The sequence below is a fragment of the Petaurus breviceps genome, unplaced genomic scaffold (assembly GCF_028583685.1).
Source record: "Petaurus breviceps papuanus isolate PSGF00001 unplaced genomic scaffold, PetGlider_PUasm1.0 91023, whole genome shotgun sequence".
In the NCBI taxonomy this organism is placed as follows: Eukaryota; Metazoa; Chordata; class Mammalia; order Diprotodontia; family Petauridae; genus Petaurus; species Petaurus breviceps.
In genome coordinates, this window is record NW_027187398.1 from 8,501,341 (window position 1) to 8,526,581 (window position 25,241).

General features: G+C 37.7%; 1 protein-coding gene across 5 annotated transcripts in view; it reads right to left on the minus strand.

Moving 5' to 3' along the window:
• ASH1L (ASH1 like histone lysine methyltransferase) overlaps nucleotides 1–25,241 on the minus strand; it is a 268,283-nt gene that overhangs the window by 94,256 nt on the left and 148,786 nt on the right. For all 5 annotated transcript variants that reach the window (XM_069078224.1, XM_069078221.1, XM_069078222.1 and 2 more), the window contains 2 exons: nucleotides 21,832–22,008; nucleotides 5,222–5,316 (listed from right to left, as the gene is read on the minus strand). In XM_069078224.1, coding sequence (XP_068934325.1) covers nucleotides 5,222–5,316; nucleotides 21,832–22,008 — 272 coding nt within the window. The remainder of the gene's footprint in view (nucleotides 1–5,221; nucleotides 5,317–21,831; nucleotides 22,009–25,241) is intronic.

Consider the following 25,241-nt stretch of genomic DNA (forward strand, 5'->3'; position numbering starts at 1 on the left):
TGTGATGGAATATTATGGTGCTATAAGAAATGACAAACAGGGGGTAGAGCCAAGATGGCAGAGTAAAAGCAGGAACTTGCTTGTGCTCCTGCTCCAACCACCTCCAATACCTGTAAAAGATGACTCTAAACAAATTTTAGAGCTACAGAACCCACAAAGTGACAGAGAAAAACAATTCTCCCACTGAAGGCAGCCTGGCAGGCCAACAGGAAGGATCTATCATACCAGGTTGGGAGCTGAGCACAGTCCCAGCCCAGACCAGCCAAAACAGACTTCAGGATAGTGAATCATCAGCAGCTGTGGTGGTTTCCAGACTTCTCAACTCATAAATGCCAAAGAGAAAGTAAAAGGTCAGTAGGGAACTCTGTTGGAACTGGGTGAGAGAAAAGCACAGTCTGACCCCTCCCCTCAGGGTGACAGAGGAGGCAGCAGCGGGGTGGCAGCAGCTACTGCCACATGGCTGCTTCTGGAGCTCCTGGCCTACAGATTGTAGGGGCCAAGGAATCACTCTTTCTTTGACCTGCTTGGATCTGGGACGAAGTCTTGGGTAGTGATCCTGGGGTGAGGAATGCTAGTGTGTGGAGCTTATGGTGCTGTAGAGAGGACTCCCTCTTCATAGCTCTGACAACAGCTATGAAAACCCCAGAAATTTGGGACACAGTTCTGTCTGCTTTGGAAGTGGAGTTCTACCATGGCAAAGAGCTCAAAAGTCAAGTAACTGGCTGGCAAGATGAGCAAACAAAGGAAGTGCAATCAAACCATAGATCCTTTTTTGGGGACAAAGAATCAAAACACGGAACTAGAAGAAGACAACAAAATAAAAACTCCTACATCAAAAGACTCGAAGAAAAATATGAACTGACCGCAGGCTATGGAGGAGCTCAAGAAGGATTTGGAAAATCAAGTAAGAGAAGTGGAGGAAAAATTGGGAAGAAAAATGAGAATGATGCAAGAAAATCATGAAAAGCAAGTCAACAGCCTGCTAAAGGAGACCCAAAAAATACTGAAGAAAATAACACCTTAAAAAATAGACTAACTTAAATGGCAAAAGAGGCCCAAAAAGCCAATGAAGAGAGGAATGCCTTAAAAAGCCAAACTGCCCAGATGGAAAAGGAATTTCAAAAACTCACTGAAAAGAATAATTCCTTCAAAAATAGACTGAAGCAAATGGAAGCTAATGACTTTATGAGAAATCAAAATACAATAAAACAGATCCAAACAAATGAAAATATAGAAGGCAACATGAAGTATCTCACTGGAAAAACCACTGACCTGGAAAATAGATCCAGAAGAGATAATTTAAAAATTATTGAACTACCTGAAAGCCATGATAAAAAAAAAAGAGCCTAGAAATCATTGTGTAAGAAATTCTCAAGGAAAATTGCTGTGATATTCTAGAACCAGAGGACAAAACAGAAAGTGAAAGAATTCAATGATCACCTCTTGAAAAAGATCCCCAAAAGAAAACTCTTAGGAATGTTAAAGCCAAATTCCAGAGTTCCTAGGCCAAGGAGAAAATATTAAAAGCAGTCAGGAAGAAACAATTTGAGTATTGTGGAAACACAATCAGGATAACACAAGATCTACATTAAAGGATAAAAGAGCTTGGAATATGATATTCTGGAGGTTAAAGGAGCTAGGATTAAAACCAAGAATCACCTACCCAGCAAAACTGAGTATTATACTTCAGGGGAAAACATGGAAGTTCAAAATAATAGAGGTTCAAGCACTCTTTTTTTTTTTTGTCCTTTTTGGAGGGCAATTGGGGTTAAGTAACTTGCCCTTACACGGCTAGTTTTGTGTGTGTGTGTGGGTGTTAAGTGTCTGAGGCCGGAACCGAACTCCTCCTGACTCTGGGGCTGGCACTTTACTCACTGCGCCACCTAGCGGCCCCTGGATCTCACACTCTTGATGAAAAAACCAGAGCTGAACAGAAAATTTGACTTTCAAATACAAGAAGCAAGAGAAGCATGAGAAGGTAAACACAAAAAAGAAATTATAAGGAACTTATTAAAGTTGAACTATTAACATTCCTACATGGAAAAACGATAATTGTAACTCCTAAGACTTTTCTCAGTATGAGGATAGTTGAAGGGAATACATATTTGTATATATACATATATATGTACGTATAGGAGGGTGTATGTGTATATAAATATATATGTGAGTGTGTGTATATGTGTGTACATGTATGCATAGACAGAGGGCACAAGATGAGTTGAATAGGAAGGGATGATATCTAAAAAATAAAGTTAGGAGGTGAGAGGAATATATTGGGAGAAAGAGAAAGGGAGAGATAGAATAGGGTAAATTATCTCATATAAAAGAGGCAAGAAAAGACTTACAATGGATAGGAAGAGAAGGAAGGTGAAAGAGAATGAGTCAACCTTCCTCTCACTGGATTTGGCTTAAGGAGGGAATAACATACACACTCAATTGGGTATTTTACCCTATAGGAAAGTAGCGGGGAAGGGGATAAGATGGGGGATGATAGAAGGGAGGGAAGATTGGGGGAGAAGGTAGTTAGAAGCAAACACTTTTGAAAGGGACAGGGTCAAAGGAGAAAATAAAATTAGTGGGGGGTGGGAAAGAATGAAGGGATTTATAATTAGTCTTTTACAATATAACTACCATGGAAATGTTTTGCATTAACTACACATGTACAATCTACATTGAATCGCTTGTCTTCCCAGTGGGGGGGGTAGGTGAGGAGGGAAGAAGGGAAAGGATCTAGAAATCAAAATTTTAAAAACAAATGTTCAAAAAAAAACCAGCTTTTGAGCACTGGCCCTGGAGTCAGGAGGACCTGAGTTCAAATCTGGCCTCAGACACTTAACACACACACACACACACACACACACACACACACACACACACACACACACAAGAAAACTAGCCATGTGACCCTGGGCAATCACTTAACCCCAACTGCCCACCAAAAAGCAAAAAAAAAAAAAAATACTACTTTAGGGGTGGCTAGGTGGCGCAGTGAATACAGCACCAGCCCTGGAGTTAAGAAGACCTGAGTTGAAATCCTGCCTCAGACACTTAACACACACACACACACACACACACACACACACAAAACACAAAACCTAGCCATGTGACCTTGGGCAAGCCACTTAACCTCAAGTGCCCTCAGAAAAGAAAAAAAAGAATCTTCAGAGCGGCTAGGTGGTGCAGTGAGTAAGAGCACCAGCCCTGGAGTCGGGAGGACCCGGGATTGGTTCTGGCCTCAAATACTTAACACCCACACAAAAAAACTGGCCGTGTAACCTTGGGCAAGTTACTTAACCCCAACTGCTTAAAAAAAAAAAAAGTTTTTTTACACTCAACTGGGAAATAAGATATATAAGCACTGGGGTATAGAAATCCATCTTGCCCTACTAGAAAGTTGGGGGGGGGGGGGGGGGGGGAGGAGAAAGGGGAGAACGGAGGGGGGGAGGGGGTATTCAGTGGGCTGGCGATGTTGGGGTGGGGGTAGGGTAGAGACGGGAAGAAAATTTGCAACTCAAAATCTTGTGGAAATGAAAGTTGAAAACTAAAATTAAATAAATTAATTAAAAAAAAAAAGAAATGACAAACAGGATGATTTCAGAAAAATCTGGAAAGACTTATATGAACTGATACAAAGAAGTAAGCAGAACCAGAAGAATGTTGCACATGGTACAGGGTCAGAAAAGTTAAGTGACTTAACAGCTACTAAAGATCTGAAAAAGGATCTGTCTACAAGTGCAGGGGTTCTAGCCATTACTTAATGCTGCATCATGGAAGGAATCAATTGATTGGGAGAGAATGAAGGTGAGAGAGTGTCTAATGAGGCAATCTTATGTAAGATATGGGAAATGGAAAGTGATAGGATCAAGGGCACAAGTTGGCTCTGACAAGAAGGGACACTTTTCTTCCAAATGGTATAAAGAACCCAGAAGCATTTTGGAGAGCATCTGTTTCTCCCTTTCAAGAACTCTGCATTTCACTCAAACGTGACTCATTATCCCCTGTTCTCATACTGCCTTCTCTCATCTTCATACCCTTACACATAACATCCCATCTGCTTGGAATGGCTTATTTTCTTGGCTTTTTGGAGGGCAATTGGGGTTAAGTGACTTGCCCAAGGTCACACGGCTAGCAAGTGTTAAGTGTCTGAGGCCAGATTTGAACTCAGGTCCTTCTGACTCCAGGGCTGGTGCTCTATTCACTGTGTTATCTAGCTGCCCCTATTTTCCTAACATTTCAGTCTGTTAAAGTATCACAATCAACTTGGGTGCTATGTCTTCCATGAAACCTTCCCTGATTTCCTAAAATGAATGTGATTTTTTTCCCCTTCTTTTTGAGTTCCCGATAACATTCATCTTGATATCTCCTTGGAACTTTCCATAATTAGTCTTGTATCTGTGCATGTACTCTGTTCCATGGGGTAAAGAACTATGTCTGGGGGTGGCTGGGTGGTGCAGTGAATAAAGCACCGGCCTTGGAGTCAGAAGGACCCGAGTTTAAATCCGGCCTCAGACACTTGACACACTTACTAGCCATGTGACCCTGGGCAAGTTACTTAACTCCAATTGCCCTGCCTTCTCCCCTACAAAAAGCAAGGAAAAAAAAGAACTAAGTCTGATTTCATCTTTCTAACTCCATCTGACTTGGGAAAACTATAATACAAGAAGCGAGTCCTTGATAATTTAACAAGTAAATGAAAATAAAGCATATCAACCTCATCCCTATGAAATACTGGAAGAAACACTGGCTTGATCTAATTTATTTTTTTTCCTTTTGAAGTGGGAATCACTTTTAATAAAATTGCTAAGTAGATGTATGAGTTTTCTTAGATGAGAAAACTGGTGATTCAATAGCTAGGGGACCTTTCTCAGAGACTGGTATTTTTATTTTAAATTTTTTTAAAACTTTGACAGCATACCTGACGTGGTACCTGACATCTCAAACTTCAAGAGCAAGAAAAGTTCATAAAGGGCTGTTAGGAGTTGGTTGTTGTCCTTCATTCTTTAAGAGACCAAACTAACACCACTAGCGCCAAGGTAGTGTGTCCCACTGTGGCTGATTAGACAAATACAAGCCCTGGAGACTACCACAGGTCGGGCAATGTAAATGTCATGTATCAGCAGGGAAAGAGCTTGACCCCGTAAAAAGAATAACAAAGGGAAGACAAAAAGAAGTTTCACTTAAATTCCACTTATTTTCCAGCAAAAACATGCATAGTACTCACCGACATGAATAGGGGCTGGGAATAAGCCATACTCATGCTCTCCAGGAGTATACTCCAGTTTTTCTTTCTTTAATTGTATCAGCCGGCTCTTTGGGCTAATGAGAAAAGGAAAGAAAAGAGGCAAATCAGAGAGAGGCAGTTTCCTCTCTTGTGTAAACAGTATCTTTTCAGCTAATGAAGGTAAGAATGTAAATCAATGTCTCAGAGTATATCTGTAATTACTTCCTCCAAACTAGTGAGGAGGGCTCTACCCCTTAACCAGAAAAATAATAACTATAATCAACATTCTGAGAAATTGAAATTCTTATAACAATATTTTGCAAAGTATTCCTAAGAGGTGTTTTATTTAATATTCTCTCATATTCTTCTAAGAGCTTAGAACACTCCTAAATTCAGGTCTATACTAGTCTCTCATTTCCTAATGTTGGATAAGAGTTCCATGGACTAGCAATTGATGTCACTTTTAGCTCTCACTGTGACAGAAATGAGAATGGGAAATGGAGGATTGTAGGATCATCTAATCTAACCTTCTCATTTTACAGATAAGGAATTTAAGACCTACAGAGGAGAGAAGTATTGATTTACCTAAGTTCATATATGTGGAAAGTAAATGGTTCTGAAATTCTAACATAGATCCTCGGACTACAAATCCTTCATTCTTTGTATTGTGCTACGGAAAGGATGGGATTCCTGTAAATTCATTCTAATTTCACTTTAACCTAGAAATGACCTAAAGGCAACTCAATAATTAGGAGCTAATCACATGCTTCCTGCTGCTTAACTTTCTAACTCAAAATGTCTCTTTTAATTAATATATCAAAATAATAAACCTTGAGACAAATTAGTATCTTATTTCCTATTTACAGATGAGTAAATTAAGTGATTTGTTCAAAGCTGCACAAGGTAGAGGTAACCTAGAATTCTTCACACTAAGGCCTAGTTGTAGAATCATGGAACCTTAGAGAAGGAAAATCCCTTAGAGGTTATTGAGTTTAAGCTTTTTATTTTGCAGACCAATAGACTAATGTCCAATGAGGATGGGCCTCATCATTTTCTAACCAATTACTTTCCTGGATTTCATTCTGTAAAACAAAATTAACCTTGAAACTCATATCTCCTCAGTATTCCCTGTTTCTGAAGCCCCTTCTTTCCTCTGCCTGGAGAGAGTAGAGAGAGAACAAAAATTGAAGAGTTCCTCCCAGATCATCCACCATTTAAAGAGGGCACCAGAAAATTCACCTCATCATTTCCTACCCAGCTATTTTCCTAGACTTCACGATCTCCAGAACTCAACATTCTGCAAAATGAAATTGACTCTGAAACTTTCTGCTTCTTCAGATCATTTACCACTTTGGCTACAGGACTTCATCATTCCCCCAGCTGGATAACCTCCCTTTTTCTCTCTTTCCTCCTCACCTCTTTTTAGCTTCTTTTTATTATCCTCCTTAAAGGCAGGGGTTATTGTGTCTTTCTTTGTTTCCCTAGTGCTTATCACAGTGCCTGGCACAAAAAAGGCACTTAGTAAATGTTTACTGACTTTGACACTTGAGTCTGGATGCTATTGTGCAACATCACACAATAAGCTACTAAGCAAAACTAGGAAAGAAGTAGGTCTTTTGATTCCTAGGTCAATGCCTTTCCCACAACAACATGCTACCTTAATTTTACTATTGCAATATTTGTATACTTCTAAAAAAATTATTTTATGTTGACATGAATTAACGCAGCAATGACCACTTATAAAAAGTGAAGATTCTCAGAATATTTTAAATGCCAAAAATAAATGTCAGTATAGGAAGAGATTTTAATTCTTTAGCTAAACACAGATAAAGAAATGGAAAGAAAAATAGGTTTATATCATTTTACTATGTATTTCCAAAGTGTTTATTATTTTACACCACTTCTCTAAAATAATCCATTCAGAATATTATAACATGAAATAGAGAATGAACCATTTATGCAAACTTTAAAAACACTATATAACTGCTAGCTATTTTTATTACCTTTTGCATTTTGGAAGTTCATTCTATTCAGATTTATCACCCAATGCCATATCCAAATGCTATTTATCTATTGGCCCCAAGGTCATTTTTCCTTTCTCAAGGAGTTTAGCATTTGGCTCATAATATTCACTACTGCTCCTGTTTTTATACTAGAAGATTTGATTTTATTAGTTATCCTCAATGAATTCAAATCACATGGTTCAAATAAATTATATCCTCAGGCCCTTGGGTTCTAAAAGAATAGGCAAATAATTATTGTTAGTGACATTTGAAAGATCGATGAAATTGGGAGATATATATAGGAGAAAAGTATATATTATTCCACTGAATAGAAGAACATATAAATGAGTGGTTAGTAATTTTTTGACTTCAACTTCTGGCAAAATTCTAGAATGGATCATTAAAGAGATAGTTGAGGATAACAACAATAAAAACAGCTAGCTAGCATTTATATAGTGCTTCAAGGTTGGCAAAGTGTTGTATATATATTAACTTGTTTAATTCCTCATAAAAACCTTATGAGATAGGTGTTATTGTCTCCATTTAAAGATAAGGAAACTAAGGCAAATTACTTCTTCAGGATTGGAGATGATTACAAAGAGTCAGCATGGCTTCATAAAGAACAAGTCATAGAAGACTAATTTTATTTCCTCTTTTGACAGGGTTACTAAAATGGTGGATAAAGGAATGTTGTAGATATAATTTACCTAGATTTTATTAAAGTTTTTGATAAAATAACATGTATTATATTTTCTGGGTAGAAGAGAGAAAGATTTAGACTAGATGATAATAAAATTAGATGAGATCAAAACTTAAATGAAGGACCAGACACAAAAGATTTAATTAATTGTTAATTGCATGAATTGTCAATGTAACAGGTTTCCAGTGGAAACCACATATATCTGGGTATGTGTGATTGGCCCTTACTGCTGAAAATTTTTAACAGTGGCTTGGATAAAGGCATAGCTGGTAGGTATATCAAATTTGCAGATGTAACTAACTTGGAAGGCAATACCTAAAACACTGGATAAATGAGTCAGATTCATGTAATCTGAGATTTAGAAAGTATCTCAGGGGCCACCTAAAATCCAATCCATAAACAAAAGGAATCCCAGCTATAACATACTCAACAAGTGTAAAAACAAAACAAAACAAACATACTCAACAAGTGGCTCTCCACCACGAAGTCTAAATTCACTTCTTTGTTGGTTCTACTTATTGCTCCTTGTTCTTCCCTCAGAGGCCAAATATATTAAGTCTAATCTGTCCTCCCTAAGAAAGCCCTTCATAATTGAAAATGTCAATCCCATGGTTCTACTAGCATTCTGGATAACAATCTGGAACTAGACCCAAAGGATTATAAAACTGGGTATACCTGATAACCCAACAATACCATGCTACTAGGTCTGTATCCCAAAGAGTTCAAAGAAAAAAGGAAAGGGCTTAAAATATCTAATGCAGCTTTTTTTTGGTGGCAAAGAATTGGAAATTGAGGGAGAAATATCCATCAGCTAGGGAATGGATGAACAAATCGCAGTACAATGTGATGTAATACTAGTGTTCTGTAAGAAATGGCAAGTAGGATGGGTCCAGAAAAACCTGGGAAAACATATGTGAACTGATACAAAGTGAAGTGAGCAGAACCAGAATATTATACACACCAGAACCAGGAGAATATTGTACACATTAACCAGGAGAATATTGTACACATTAACAGTGTAGCACATTGTACACAATTAATTAATTCTACACATTAATTGTAAAGACTTGGTTACAATGATTCATAACAGTTCCAAATCTACCTCCAGAGAAAACTAAACTTCAAGTGTAAACTGAAACATATATTTTTTAACCTTATTTTGTGTGTGTGTGTGTGTGTGTGTGTGTGTATGTAGGTGCGAAAGCACATGAGCAACAAGGCTAATATGGAAATGTTTCATTTGTATAATTTGTATTCATATTTCTTCACAAATCCTCTATCACTGTGGTGCTCAGCCATTCCCCAAATGGTGGGCACTCCTTTAGTTTCCAATTCTTTACCACCATAGAAGAGCTGCTATAAATATTTTAAGTACATCTTTAGAGTTTGTTTTGCCCAAGACAAGACCCTCCTGGATCACTGCCTTGTTGTGGAAGAGGAGCTTGTGTGGCTTAATAAAACTAGGCAAACCATTCCAGTATCTTTCCCAAGAAAATCCCATGGATCCTATTAAAAGGCCCAGTATGCTATGGCCCATGGGGCCATGGAAGAGTCAGACATGACTAAATAACAAATTCTTCCCTTTCTACATTCTTTCTTAACCCCCGCTTCCGTCTTCTATATTGAATGAATTGTATTTCTGTACCCAACTCAGTATGCTTGCATATTATTCCCTCTTTTAACCAGTTCAGATGAGAGTGAGGTTCAAATGTCACCTACTACTGTACTACTTACTCTCTAATTCTCCTCTCTTAGACTTGTACCCTGATTATGTGAGATGATTTTTTCTATCCTTCTTGCTACCCTTTCTTCTTATTTGTGAAAACACACTGTGAACCTTAAGGAGTCACATAAATACTATCAACATCTTGTACTTCAAAAGCTGATTTTTTTAAAAAAGCAATTGGGGTTAAGTAACTTGCTCAAGGTTACATGGCCAGTTATTTCTGGGTATGGTGCTAAGTGCCTGAACCCAGATTCGATCCCAGGTCATCCCGACTCTGGGGCCAGTGCTCTTACTCACTGTGCTACCTGGCCACCCTAAAAACTGATTTTTTTCTTACCCAAGTATAAGACTACACATATATCCCTACTGAATTTCTATATGAAATCTATTTGCTTCATCCTTCCCATCCTCTCAAATTTTAAAAATTAAAAAAAAAAACCCAACACTATCCCTCATCAATATATCAGGATTTAAAAATACTTTTTCACCATGTATTCAATGCCTGGTAAACTTTATATATCTATTCTGATGTCTATGCTCTTGGTCATGTTGCCTCTTCCTCTTGTAATACTATCTTCTTGATTTCTACTGATCTAAATCTCACACCATCTCTATGTTACATTCCCTCACTACTGTCTTCCAACAAGGAATTTTTCTTTTTCTAAATTCTTATAGTACAGTCTGAGCCATATAATCTAAAGATTCACTTTATATAATGATATAACCATGCTTCCACTTCCTACCATTCTTTAAACAATAAATAAATGCTTTTTTTTTTTTTGCTTTTTGGAGGGCAATTGGGGTTAAGTGACTCGCCCAAAGCCACACGGCTAGTAGGTGTATCAAGTGTGTGAGGCCAGATTTTAACACAGGTCCTCCTGACTCCAGGGCCAGTGCTCTCTTCACTGTGCCACCTAGCTGTCCCTTGAAGCTTTTTTTTTTTTTGCTTTTTGGAGGGCGATTGGGGTTAAGTGACTTGCCCAAGGTCACACGGCTAGTTTTTGTGTTAAATGTCTGAGGCCAGATTTGAACTCAGGTCCTCCTGACTTCAGGGCCAGTGCTCTATTCACTGCGCCACCTAGCCATCCCGAAGCTTCTTCTTAAGGTCAATGAATTAAAACCTCACTTTTTGGAAGAGACAGAGTTGACAAAACATTACTTGATTTTCTCTCCTTGCTGTCCTATAACTGATTATCTCTTTCCAATTGAATCACTTTGCTTTTTCCATTGAAGAGTTTAGAATTAGTTAGGCCATATGTATAAATGCAATGATTTATGTCAAACTTAAAGCTGAACTTGGGTGCAAAGCAATTCTGAAAAGGCCTTAAGCAATTCCCTTTCCTTCTAGACCTTTTTCTTAAGAACAGGCTTCTGAGCTAATACATGGAGCTTGTCTGAATCAGCTTAAAAGCCCAGTTTCTGAGTCAGATGAAGAGAGCATGACCTTTGGGAAGGCACAAGGAACAATCACAACTTTGTTATGGCAGGAGAAATTTCCAGGGGAGTGGTTCTATCACATTAAACTAAAGATGACAAAATATTTCACAAGATGGCTGATTTTTTGCTGTTTTCAAATTTCAACACCAATTCAAAATCCCCAGACATTATCCCTTATTCCCTCTTTCCATATAGTTTTTAATAATGATATGGCCCTTCTAACTTACCCAGGGGAAACCTATAATCTACCTTAATATCCTCTCCCACCTTCTCTAGTAGACTGTACTAGCAATCATCCCCTCTTTAATTTTCCTGATCTACTGGTTCTTTCTTGACTGATTTTTATTAGATTCTACCATCCCCACCCCCCCAATATAATTTTGTATCTCCCCTTCCATTTCTAAGCCAAACTTCTAGAAAAAGTTGTCAACATTGATTGTCTACATCACTACATCTCTTACTCCCCAAACTTCTACAATCTGGATTCTGACCTCTACTCAACTCAAAATGCTCTCTCCAAAGCTATCAAAGATCTTTTAATTGCCAAACTTAAGTCTTTTCTCAAACTTCCTACTTCTTTTTAGGAATTATCTTTTTTCACTTAGTTTTTATACCTCCTCTTCCATTTGGCCAATTCTGCTTTTCAAAGCATTCTTCTCTTCATTAGATTTTTGTGCCTCTTTTACCATTTGGCCTACTCTGTTTTTAAGATGTTATTTTCTTTTTTTTTTTTCTTTTTCTTTTTGGAGGGGGGAAGGCAGGGAGATTGGGGTTAAGTGACTTGCCCAAGGCCACACAGCTAGTAAGTGTTAAGTGTGTGAGCTCAGATTTGAACTCTGGTCCTCCTGACTCCAGGACCAGTGCTCTATTCACTGTGCCACCTAGCCACCCTAAGGTGTTATTTTCTTCAATATTTTGTGTGTGTGTGCCTCCTTTACATCAATCTGTTGACTCTTTTTTCACGATTTTCTTGCATCACTCTCATTTCAATTTCCAATTTTTCCTCTACCTTTACTTGATTAAAAAAAATTCCTTTTGAGCTCTTCCATGGGCAGAGACCAATTCATATTTTGTTTTGAGGATTTGGATGTAGTTGTTTTGACTTTGTTTTCTTCTTCTGAGTGTGTGTTTGGATCTTTGTTGTCACCACATTAACTTTCTATAGTTAGAAATTTTTTCTGTTTGCTCATTTTTCCAGCATATTTCTCTTTGCTAAAGTGTGGTTTTGCTTCCAGGGTGGAGAGTGCATTCAAACGTCAGGGGTTTTATATAGCTGTTTTCAGAGATACTTCTAGGGATCTGTAAGTTTTCAGTTCTTCCAACATGGTATGATCTAAGGAGAGATGTTTACTACTCTCCTGGCCTGTGTATGGTCTGTGAGCAACCACAAGCACTCTTTTCTGCCCTAGAATTGTAAAGAGGGTCCCTGTTCCCCTGTGGCTGCAAGCTCTGGTGTGGTAGTGTTCTACCTGGGACTGAGATCCAGGAGGTTGACCCAGATCCAAGTATATACAGAGCCACAAAGGCCTGTCTCTAGTGCCAAGAAAGAGATCCCTCTCATTTCTGACCACTTGTTCAACCCTCTTACTGTCTGTGGGCTGAGAGCTCTGGAAGCAGCTGCTATTGATTTAGTTGTTCCCAAGGCCTGCTTCTGCTTTGCTGGGGCTGGGTCTGCACTGGCACTGCATGCACTGGACTGCACTCCTCTCTCACCCCAGAATGACAGACCTTCTAAGTTGTCTTTTGCTAGAAAATTGTTTCACTCTTTTTGTGGATTCTGGTGCTCCAGAATTTGTTTTGGGGTATTACTTAAAGTTGTTTGGAGGAGTTTGGGGGAGAGCTCAGGCAAGTCCCTGCCTTTTCTCCACCATCCTGGCTTTGCCTCAAAACTTCAAACTTCTTGACCAATTTCTCCTCCAGAATATTCTTTCTTTTTGTCAATTACTCCTTCCTGGGTCTTCTACCTTTGTTCAGTCTTCTTTGCCAGTTTTCATCTATGTCATACCCACTAACTGTGGCAATATTTCAACATTTTATCCAGGGTCTCTCCTCTCTAAACTCTCTGCCTTGGTGACTTTATTAGCTCTTATTGATTCAATTATCATCTGGAATGTTTTTGCATACTTTATCTCAACTGATACTCAAAAGTAATCTTCTGTAAGGTAGATATACTATAGTCAATCAAAAATGTCTACTAACTAAACAAGAAACAGTTCCTGCTCTTTAAGAGTTTATATTCTACTGTTGGAAATAACAGGTACAAATACAAATACAAACTATGTCTGGAATACATTCTCTTTTCACTTCTACCTCAAAAAATCCTTCTCTTACTTTAAGATGCAGTTCAAGTACCACTTCTGCAAGATATTTCTTGATTTCATCAACTAATGTCTTTCCCTCCTAAGTATCTCCTGGTAAAATATAAGTTCTTTAAGAGTAGGGATTATTTCATTCTTTGTATTTGTTCCCCAGGACCTAGCAAAGTGCTAGGATAAATAACCTAGCATAAATAGGCTCTTAATAAATGCTTGCTAGTTCACAACAAATTTAGAGAATGGATTTGAGAAATACAATAAATAACAGAGAGAAGTTATAAGTTGGAATTATGACTTATTATCAAGCTGGAGAATTTTCTAAATCAAATGTTGCTATCTATGACACTCATTAAAAGGAAAAGAAAATAGGCCATCAGTTCTGTTTTAATGAATACTGCAAAAACAGAAACAGTGGTTCCTAGGAGTGACTAGACTCTTCTGTCACTAGAGGGAGCTACAGCAACGTAGCTCATCCTAGTCCCTCACCAGCTGCTGAAGTTTTTCTTAGCCATATAAAATGGACATAGCTATGATTATATAAAAAACAAAAAGAATCCAAACGGGAAGATGAGCTCCTCCCATAGCCTTCCCCATGTCTATGATGCCTCCTAGGTTTTTATGAACCACCACCCACAACTGCTGTAAAGATACACAATGACAATGTTTTATGTTAATGTTAGGAGCAGAACCAAATGGAGAAGATTCCCTTAATTATTGTTCACTTGTTTGTTCTCCTTCACAAAAACAGGGAAGTTCTAGATATGGCTGCTGACAGTAGGTGCCATTTACTATGAAACACACAAGACCTCCATTTGTTTTCAGGAATTTCTGGGGGTGGGGGGAGTGAAGGGAGGGGAGGAGGAGGCTTATGAAGAAAAGAAAAGGATCAGGACCTTTTTTTTTTTTTTTTGCCTTTTGGAGGGCAACTGGGTTTAAATAACTTGCCCAAGGTTACACGGCTAGTTTTTTTTGTGTGGGTGTTAAGTGTCTGAGGCCAGAACCGACCTAGTTCCTCCTGAAGCCGGGCCGGCGCTTTAATCACTAGCCACCTAGCCTCCCCTGGAGCAGGACTTTTCAGTGAAGAAACAAGGTGCATAAGAAAAAGGAAGAAACACTATTAACTACAGGAGGAAGGGCAGTAGGGCATAAGAGAAAGGTTTGATAATTATTTTAAAATCTATCAAAACTCTGGGCTATTTTGTGAGAGGGTGACCTGCTCTAGCTAATTCTTACACTGACTCCACTATCACATTCATCTCATCAAACTTATTTTCATCAGTAAGGACTGGGACTGAAACTATGATTTTACTGGTATAGGTACAGGGAAATCCTACTTGAGGAAACATCCTCTATTAATGCAACTCAGCACCTTTTATGCTGCTTACAATCTTTGAGAGTTGCCTGAGCAACTGAGAAGTTAGGTAACTTCCCCAAGGTCACACAACCAGTACATGTTAGAAACAGGACCTAAACCCAAGTTTTCTTGGACTCTAGACTGGCTCTTGGCCTACTGTGCCACAGAGAAGAAAAAGAAGTTAACATTTATATAATGATTTCAGATTTGCAAAATGTTTTTGCATACTTTATATCAACTGACATTCAGTCAATCAAAAATGTGTATAAAACCAAAGAAACATTTCCTGCTCTTTAAGAGTTTATATTCTACTGTTGGAAATAACAGGCACACGTATAAGCAAATACAAAATATTGGGGGAACCTCATGCCCATAGTAACAAGATTACATTTTCTTTTGGTCTCTACCTCTGATTTAATTGTGTGAGATGTCTCAATGAGGAAATTCCCTCTATCAATGCAGATCAATAGTTGCTCTGTTAAAGCAATTTATAATCTCACATAGTTGCCTGCAGCACCGAGAAGTTGTCACTTGTTTGGCAGTTTATAGCACTCCCAACAGTCATATCTAGAATTTATGTTTGTGAAAAGGAGAAAATGAGTGAAAAAATGATTAAGGGAATCTCTCCATTTGGTTGTACTCACATGCTAGTATGTGTTAGAAGTAGCAATTGAAACTGAGCTGCTCTGATTACTCTCTATTCACTATGCCATATATACCTTTGCCTATGAGATTGCATAGGAAAGCAAAAGTCATCAATCAATACAACAATATTCATAAAGAAAGTGGCCATTTATGAAATCAGGTGTCCAAACACCCTTCCCCTCTTAAACTGTTAACTATCCCAACTCATCCCATCAACATCTCTGTGAATCAGTGTCTTTAAGAAGGGCTTCAAATGAATGACCTGAATATCATTTGATGCTCTCTTTTCTCTAAATTTTCAGGACACTGCTCTCTTCTGGTTCTCCTTTCTGTCTGACCACTCCTTCTTTGTCTCCTTTACTAGATCTTCATCCAGGTCACCCCTACTAACAATGTGTATCCCTGAAGGTCCTTTTCTCTTTCTATACTATTTTGCTTCTCTGAAGAAATATATATACTCTCTCTTCAGACTGATTCTCAGATCTACTTGTCCAGCTTAAACCTCTATGCAAACCTTGAATCTTGCGTCTCCAACTGCCTATTAGACATCTCAAAGTGGATGTCCCATAAACTCACCATGTCCAAAATCAAACTCATTATTGTCGTCCCCCACAAGCACTCCCCCTCTTTGAAACTTCCCTCTTACTGTAAACAAAGCACCATCCTACCAGTTACCCAGGGGGCCCCAACCTCTCACTGCCCATATATCCAATTAGTTGCCAAGGTATGTCAAATCTATCTGCAGAGCATCTTTCCCATATGCCCCCTTCCATCCTCTGAAATTGCTACCAGTCTGGTGGTGTAGGTCTTTATCACCTCAAACCTGAATTATTACAATAGCCTTCTGGTTAGTCTCCTTGCCTTAAGTCTCTGATACTCTCCAATCTATCTTAGCTGCCAAATTTATCTTCCAAAAACATAAGGATGACCCTACTACTCCCCTATTCAATAATCTCTAGTGGTTCCCTATTGTTTCCAAAATAAAATCCTGTTTGGCCATAAAAGTACTTCATAACCTGGCCCCCTTTCTCCCTTCCCCATCTTCTTATACCTTATGACCCTCCACATACTCTTCTGATCCAGTGATGCTGGACTCCTTGCTATTCCTTCTATATGACACTCCATCTCCTAAATCTGAGATTTTTTTCACTGGCTATCCCCTTCTTATGTCTCCCTGACTGAAACACTATCCCTCTTCATCTCTGCCTCCTAGTTTTCCCTAAAGGTTCATCCTGGCTTCCTTCAAAGCTCAAGTAAGGGCTTACCTTCTGCAAGAAACTATTCCCAGTCCTCTTTAATCTTAGAGCCTTCTTTCCGAGACTAATTTCACTTTATATTGTCTCCATCTTGTCTGTCGGTAACTGTTTGTATGTTTTCTCCCCAATCAGACTGTGAGCTCCTTGAAAGCAAGAACTGTTTTTGCCCTTTTTTGTATCCCTAGTACTTAGCATAGTGCCTAGATCTCAAGAAATGCTATTTGACTACCAAAGATTACACAGAGGTTCTTGGATAAACTGATAAAGTTCTGATGTGTTTTGGTAAAAAGATCCTCTTTATGACCATGTTGCTATGAAAGTCAAACATTGTGTGATCACTAAAGTTTTTCAGAAAAATGCATACAATGCATATGATAATTTCATTCTTTAATATAAGAATACACACAGTTGTAATTCTAAACTAAAATTTGTTAAAGAAAAAATAAAGTTATTTTCATAATTTTTAATTTCATTTTCAAGATAGTCATAATCAAGCCTTTTAACATTATTTACTATGAAATGCTGGTCACTCTTTTAAGTAGATATCATTCTCAGCTCCTTACCTTCTCTCAAACCCTCCCATATCCAATCTATTGCAAGGCCTATTGATTTTACCTCTGTAACACCTCTCAAATTCAGCTCCTTTTCTTCTCTGACACTGTCAACACCCTGGTATAGACCCTCATCTCTTTATATCTGGCCTAGGGCAATAGTCTGCTGGTTGGTCTGCCTACCACAAGTCTCTTCCCATTCTAATAAATTCTCCAATTAGTTACCCAAGTAATTTTCCTAATGTGCAGTTCAGACCATGTCAGCATCCCACTCCTCTATTCAAAAAACTGCAATGGCTCCCTATCATCTCTAAGATTAAATACAAAATCCTACTTATGTTCAAAGCCCTTCGTAGTCTAGTTTTCCTCTCTCCACCTTCATACAGAGAGGAAGGGGAGAGAGATGAAAGAAAAAAGAAAGGGGAAAGAGAAAGGAGAGAGGGCAAAGAGAGAAAAGAGGAGAGAAAAAGAGAGAACCTCTTTATAGTCTGCCCTTAGAATAAAGGTATATTTGTTTCCCTAAATTCAACACCTGTAGTAACACAAGTTAATAAAAAAACTTTGGCAAGAAGCTCTGTAAAAAAAAAACCAAAACCAAATAATCATCCCCTACCCCCTTCCAAACTGGTTTAAAGATATGAGAAACTATCACTAAATATATTGTAGGGGTCATGCTAAAAAATGCCTGAAATAATATTCTGGAAAACATGAAAAGTCCAAGACTAGTGTCAGGACTGTGTTATTCTATTCTTATTGACACTGTCCAAAACGTATTTGGGTACTTGATCATTTTTTAAGTCACTTATGAGTTAATGAGTCCAAGAAAGAATGTATACTTTGGGGGCTTTCCTTTAACATAATGTGTGTGTGTGTGTGTGTGTGTGTAAGTGTGTATTTGTTTTTGTGGAGGAAGGCAAGGCAATTGGGGATAAGTGATTTGCCCAAGATCACACTGCTAGTAAGAATGTCAAGTGTCTGAGGCCAGATGTGAACTTAGGTCCTCCTGACTCCAGGGCCGGTGCTCTATTCACTGTGCCACCTAGCTGCCCCTCCTTTAACATAATTTAAACTCAATAATAAGAAAAAAGGGATGCATAATTTCTGTCCCACTTAGATAGCATTGTATATGATCCAATTATAATCTAGTCCAGTCAGACTAGATTATTAAAGAATAGACTTAGAGCCAGAAAGGATCTGAGGAGCCTAGAGAAGTATAATAACTTGCCCAAAGTCATAATCCAGATAGCAATCATCAGAGCCAAGAACTGAACCCAAGTTCTCTGAATGCAAATTCTATGCTCTTTACACTGTACCATGCTGTCTCTCATTTCATGCAACAACACATGCTTTACTACCTCCATGCCTTCACTCATACTGTTCTGTATTCTTGGAATAGTCTTAGTTTCACTTCTGTTTACTGAAAAAACTACCTATCTTTCAAAGCCTACTTCAAATGCCAGCTTCTCAATTAAACCTTTTTGATGTTTCTCTGCTAGAAATGATTTCTCCTCTAGAGGCTTCTACTGTATTCTGTAATGTACTTCTTGTAATAGTAAGCTTCTTTAGGGCAGGGATTGTATCATTTATATCTCCCTTTAGCACCTAGTACAATGCCTTTTAAGTCCTAAGTATTTAATAATACTTGTTGAATGAGTAAGTCAATCTTCCTGAATCTAACTAGTAACCACATTAACTAAATAATTTAATCAACAAGGAATTATTAGGTACCTACTAGGTGTAAGGTACAAAAATGAAAAGTTCCCTGCCCTAAAGAAGCTGACCCTCTATTGTACCAGCAATAATGAAATTCCATCAAAGCTTCAGCAGGCACCCTGTGATATATATAGAGATATATATGAGGTATATAGGTAAGGACAGGGAATGAGTAAGTCACTCATCATTCAAAGGAAAATTCAACATTAAATATGGTAGAACCCCTGAGATAGAGATATTTTTGGAGTTGGAACTGTGAGAGATCAACGTTCAGTTTTATAAAATTCTGAGTTTCAAATTTTTTTCTTCCTCCCTCCCTCCCCAAGACAACAAACAATCCGACCTGGGCTTACACGTACAATCATACTAAACATATTTCCACATTAGTCATGTTGTAAAAGAAGAAACAAAAGGGAAAAACCACAAGAAAGAAAAAAAACAAAAAAAGTGAAAATAGCAAGCTTTGATCTGCATTCAGACTCCACAGTTCTTTTCTCTAGACGTGGAAAGCATTTTCTATTATGAGTCTTTTGAGACCTGGCTGACACTCTAATTGAAACGACTCATGGAGAAGGTGATAATGCTGAAGGAAACTAGGGATTCTAAGAGCAGAGTCAGAAGAAAATGCATTCAAAACATGAACAGGAATACCCTGCACAAAGGCAAAGAAATGGGAGATGAAGTATGTAGCATGAAGAATAACAAGGACAGTTTAGTAGGACTGTAGAATTCATAGAAAGGGTAGCTGGAGCTAGTTTGTGAAGGGCTTTAAATGTCAAAGAGGAGTTTGTATTTCATCTCAGTAACCTCTGAAGTTCATTAAGTGGGGGAGTGTTCTGATTATAACTGTGCTTTAGGAAAATCATTTTGGCATCTGTGTGAAAAACATATGGATAGAAACTTATTTTGCTCTTCAAAATCCTCTTTGCTGTTTCACCTTCCCTTTATTATCAGCTTAACCAGAGGTGTCAAACACATGGAGTGCAGGCAGAGAATGTGCCTCAAATAAGGTTAAAATTGGGAAATATTTAACAAAATAAATAAAAAACACAATTAAACAAAGATGCTTATAATAAGTGATTTTCTAATTCAATATGTGGCCACAGAGATCTTCATGTATGGCTTAGTGGCTCCTGTTTGTGTTTCTATTTGACACTGAACTCAATTCAACTATGAGGAAGAACTACCAAGGCACTCCTGCCAATTCTGATAAGCAGGATGGTCTAGATTAACAATCCACAGTAGATCGTGCCAGCACTCATTATCAATAAGCGATAAAGTGGGGGTGGCTAGGTGGCATGGTGAATAGAGCACTGCCCCTGGATTCAGGAGGACCTGAGTTCAAATGCGGCTTCAGACACTTAACACAAAAACTAGCTGTGTGACCTTGGGCAAGTCACTTAACCCCAACTGTCCTCCAAAAAGCAAAACAAAACAAAACAAAACAAAACAGGTGGGGGGGATAAAGAGAGCAAGTGAAGTAGCTTTTCCACATTGTTCCTGCTAGTGCCCTTCCACCTTTCACATGGAAAGGTAGTTAAGTATATGGAAAAGACTCTACATTAACTGTCAACATCAAAGAGATTTTCCCTTCTACACAGCAATATTTTCTCTAAATAGAGAATTTCAGGGGTTATTATCTAATTTGTTTGTATCTGAAAATGTCCCTAAGTACCTTGCAGAATCTTCTGGTGAAGATTCTCACAGAAATAACTACATTTTATTCAGTTAAAAAGGTTGATTTTCAGAAAGCTTATAAAACCTCTTCTTTCTCTAAATGTGACAGTGTTTTGGCTCTCTGAAAGCAATCAAATCAACTGGATTGGACTGTACAACTTTAACACAGAGAACATCTGAAAATAATTTGAGAAAACAAAACCAAAAAATCCCCAGAAATTAATCAGTCCACAAAAGGGTTGTTGTACTAGTTTGTGAGCCCTCAAGCAGGTACATAGACAATAAAGTAATGATATAAGAATTCTTTACTAAAAACTTGAAAGTGTCTGCTCTTCCTGTTATGTGGAAAGGATTCTATTATTAGTAAAATTAAGGGTTTTTTTTTGTTTTTTGGAGAAGGGAAGGTAGGGAAATTGGGGTTAAGTGACTTGTCCAAGGTTACATAGCTAGTTTTTTGTATGTTAAGTGTCTGAGGCTGAATTTGAACTCAGGTCCTCCTGACTCCAGGGCTGGTGCTCTCTATTCACTGCACCACCTAGACGCCCCATAAAATTAAGTTTTAAACACAGTTTCAGAGGCAAGAAATTTGCTTTCTGACTGCAATTACATCTTTAAAACTAAGGTCTGGATAAAGACAATAGAGGGCATTTTGATCCCAGTTAGAGGTTTTACTTTATAGTATTCTACTCTATACTACCAAGTAGGAAAATTCCAGAAGTTAAGACAACTTCAAAAATACATGCCACCAAAGGATTCCCTTTCCTCTCTTCCCCCCTCCAAAAATAACTTGGTAAACTTCCATTTTCTATGTTTAGCAAAACCAAATCAAACCAGCTCTTTCTGACTCAAAGCAGATGAAGTCATAAATCAATGAAAAATTTTGATATTACATGGTGTGGAAAGGAGTAATGGTGAAATACTTTTCTTTATTTCACACTCCAAACAGCAACTGATAATAGCATCATTTCTGATATGAAAGGAACTGCTGCCCAACTACATAAATGTTATTAGATTGTAATCTAAGAACTTTGGGAAAGGAAATATGTTTAAACCTCTATATAGTGTCATGGAAGTACAATGGAAATTTAATACCTATATATGAAAGGATAGCAGTTCAATGTGGACATATGTAATTAATCACCAAGGATTTAAGATCTTACCATGTTCCAGGCAATAAGATTTCATAAGGAAATTAGGCAGTGAGGAGAATACTGATAAGTGCTATTAACTTACTCTGTAGTTTTATATACATCAGAATAGAGCCCTGCTTTCTGATATTTCTTCTTTGGGGGGCGAGGGGCTTTCTTTTCCCGTGGAATAAGAGAAGGCAGAGGCTGCAGGGTATTCTCAGGTTCAGGTGGTTTTGGTGGGGCCTCTGGAGGACTAGGAGAATCAATTGTCTCAGGAAAGCTGGGAATAAAACATAATTTAAACATAATCTTATAGTGAGAAACTATTTCCCATTAAAGTAACATATATTTTTAAAAATTACATCCATTTGCATTCAAATTCAATTATTACATTTTTTCTGTAGTTATAGTTTGGGTCAAAGTGTTCATATGATTGATATATAACTCCAACTCTAAGCCTTTTTGTATATCTTATCTCTTAGCAAACTTCTTATCTGTCTTTCCATCCAAGCGCATCTTAAATGCAAATTTTTTTTCCTAGAAAGACTTCCTTGACTAAGAAGAAGAAACAAGGCATGAAAAAGAGAATTATCTTTTTTTTTTACAACCCTTTAAAACATCATAGCTTTTGGGGGCAGAGCCCTTTCTTTGGTGAGCGCTATATAGTTTAGTATGACTAATGCAACTTTCATGGATCATACATATTAATTAGTTTGAGGGGGGAAAAAAGTGATAATCCTTCTTTGGTTACAAATAGGTATCTAAGGACACTGAATTACTACCCACCATTCCTAATCAACATTTCTTGGGTCATATTTTTTTGGTTGATCGTGAAATTTCTGCTAGTTTTGAAACTTTTTAATATTATTTTCTAGATATGGACTATTATGGAGTACAACTGGACATTTGTTGAATGGCCTGTGACGTAACCTTCACTTCTGGAGGAGGGAAGAAAGGAGTAGTAATGGTGTAACAATTGTTATTAAAGCAATTTACCCAGTTTGTTTTGTGGATATAATACCACCTGGTTCTGCTATTCTCGAATAACCAATGGTATGAGATAATAACAATTTATCAGGTAGCAAAGAGCAGTAGCGATCAGTAACACAAAAGCTACATAGGGTCATTTTTTGGTGAATTGTCTCACTGCTTGATGAAACCTAAGTTGCAACAAAATAAAGTTCTACTATTTTTCATTACAGGCTTAAACACTGGGATAATTATTAATTTATCTTTCCTTGGTTCCTAGTTTATAAAAGAGTATTAACATAAACTTAGCACTCAGGGCTTTTGTGAATAATAATTAATAAATGAAAATAAAGCAGCATGCCAATACAAAGAACAATTTCAATGACTATGATAATGATAACAGCAATTAAGGAAGGAACTGCTACCAATAGGATAGCTATAAAAGAAATATATTTTTGTATAAGTCACATTTCTAACCCCAGGGTTTGCTTATGCTCTATGAAAAGGGACTAACAAATGAATGATTCATGAAAGAGGCAGATGTTACTTTGGGGCAGGTGAGGTTAATCTTTGAAGTTGATAAATGGTGTTTCTGGGAGTAACTCTGACATTTTCTCAATAATGGTATGAAGAAAAATGATGGATATAAGTAAATAGATAGCTAAGGACTAAAACCAAATTCAGTGACATTTTGGAAGATGATCCAAAAGTGCATCTAACTAGTAATTCAATGTGATGTGGAAAATCAGTCCATGATTGCAGAAAAAGAAAGGTTTTCTGAAAATTGGGAGAGAAAATGGGCACTTAACACTATGGGAGAGCAGTAAGACTGATAGCAACATGTAGCAAGACAACTGTATTCAATGCCTATTCTTAAGACAATTCAGGCAAAGAAGAATTCTGGGACAATTTAAAAAACTAAAACCCAGTGGCTTTCAGATCTGTTTTGAACTGTTCTGTTTAAAACTAAACATATTAGACATGGAAATAATTCTATTTCCTCCAAAACTGCACCCCACCTGTCAACTCCCTTATCTCCATTAATGACATTAATTAGCTACCCTAATTGCAAACTTTCTAGTCTCTAAAATATCTCATATAGTACTTCATAGGTAGCAGATGATAAATTTTTGCTGAAGTCATTATCTGTATCAACTACAACCTGAGAAGAATTACCCTTTACAATATATCTGGCAAGTGGTTATCCAGCATTTATCTAAAAATTTTCAATGAGGAAGAACTTCTAGTGGTAACACATTAAACTTTTGTATAGTTGTGACTGTTAGGAAGTTTTTCCTTTCATCAAGCAGAGTACTTTTACAACTTCTACTCACTAGTTCTAGTTCTGCAGGAGTAAGCAGAATGTGTCTATTCCCTCCTCTGACAGCTTATGAAATACTTCAACAAGGCTACCACAAGTCCTTGCCAAATTATTTCTTCTCTAGGCTAAACAATCCCAGTTCCTGCAAAGTGATTCTTTTTTAAAAAATTTATTTATTGCTTTTTTTTTGGGGGGGGAAGGCTGGGAAATTGGGGTTTAGTGACTTGACCAAGGTCACATGGCTAGTAAGTGTTAAGTGTCTGATGCCAGATTTGAACTCAGTTCCTCCTGACTCCAGGTCCAGTGCTCTATTCACTGCACCACTTAGCCACTCCCAAAGTGATTCTTTTGAGGGATGATCTTTAGGCTGTTAACTATCCTGTTCTCCTTTGAATGTTCTCCAGGTTATCAATGCCCTTCCTAAAATGTGATGCCCAAAATGAACAGTACTTGAAATGAGCTCTGGTCAGGGCAGAGGGCAACAAAGGTTATCACTTCCCTAGTCCTAAAACAATACCAAAAACCTCTCAATGAAGTGTATGACTGAATTCGCTTTTTGGGCTGTCATTACACTGCTGACTCCAACTGGAACTGCAGTCCACTAAAACCCCTGGATCTTTTTCCAACGAACAGCTGTCTAGTCACATTTTCCTCATCTTATAATTCAGGCCTTCATTATTTAACGCCTCTTGAATTCTAGGCTCTCCTTCCCTTTCTAATTTATACCATGATGGCTGCCAGACATTTTCCTTAAATACTTCTTTTATGTCATTTTTCTAGTAGAGAACTTACAATGGCTCCCTATTGCATCAAGTCTAAATTCCTTCACCTGACGTATATGACTATAATCTTATCCTCAAGCTATATATCCAACTTATTTCCTGCTTATCTCCAACAAGAACCTTACTACCTATGTGATCTTGGACAAATCACAAAAACTCTTTGAGCCTCAGTTTCTTCACCTGTAAAATGAAGAGGTTAAACCAGACAGGCTCTGAGGTCTCTTTCAGCTCTTGATTCCTGCTTTCCTCCTCAGTATAAGATTTTATGTCTGCATAAAACAAATGGAATGGTAACTGTGACTTCACTCAAAATGTTCTTTCTTGCTGGGAATACTTTCATAAAATCTAGGGGTTAGAAGAGACTTTAGAGATCATTTAGACCACCTATAGCTGAAAGAGAATTCCCTCTACAAGTCTTTAAGACCTCTGGTGAGGGGGAAA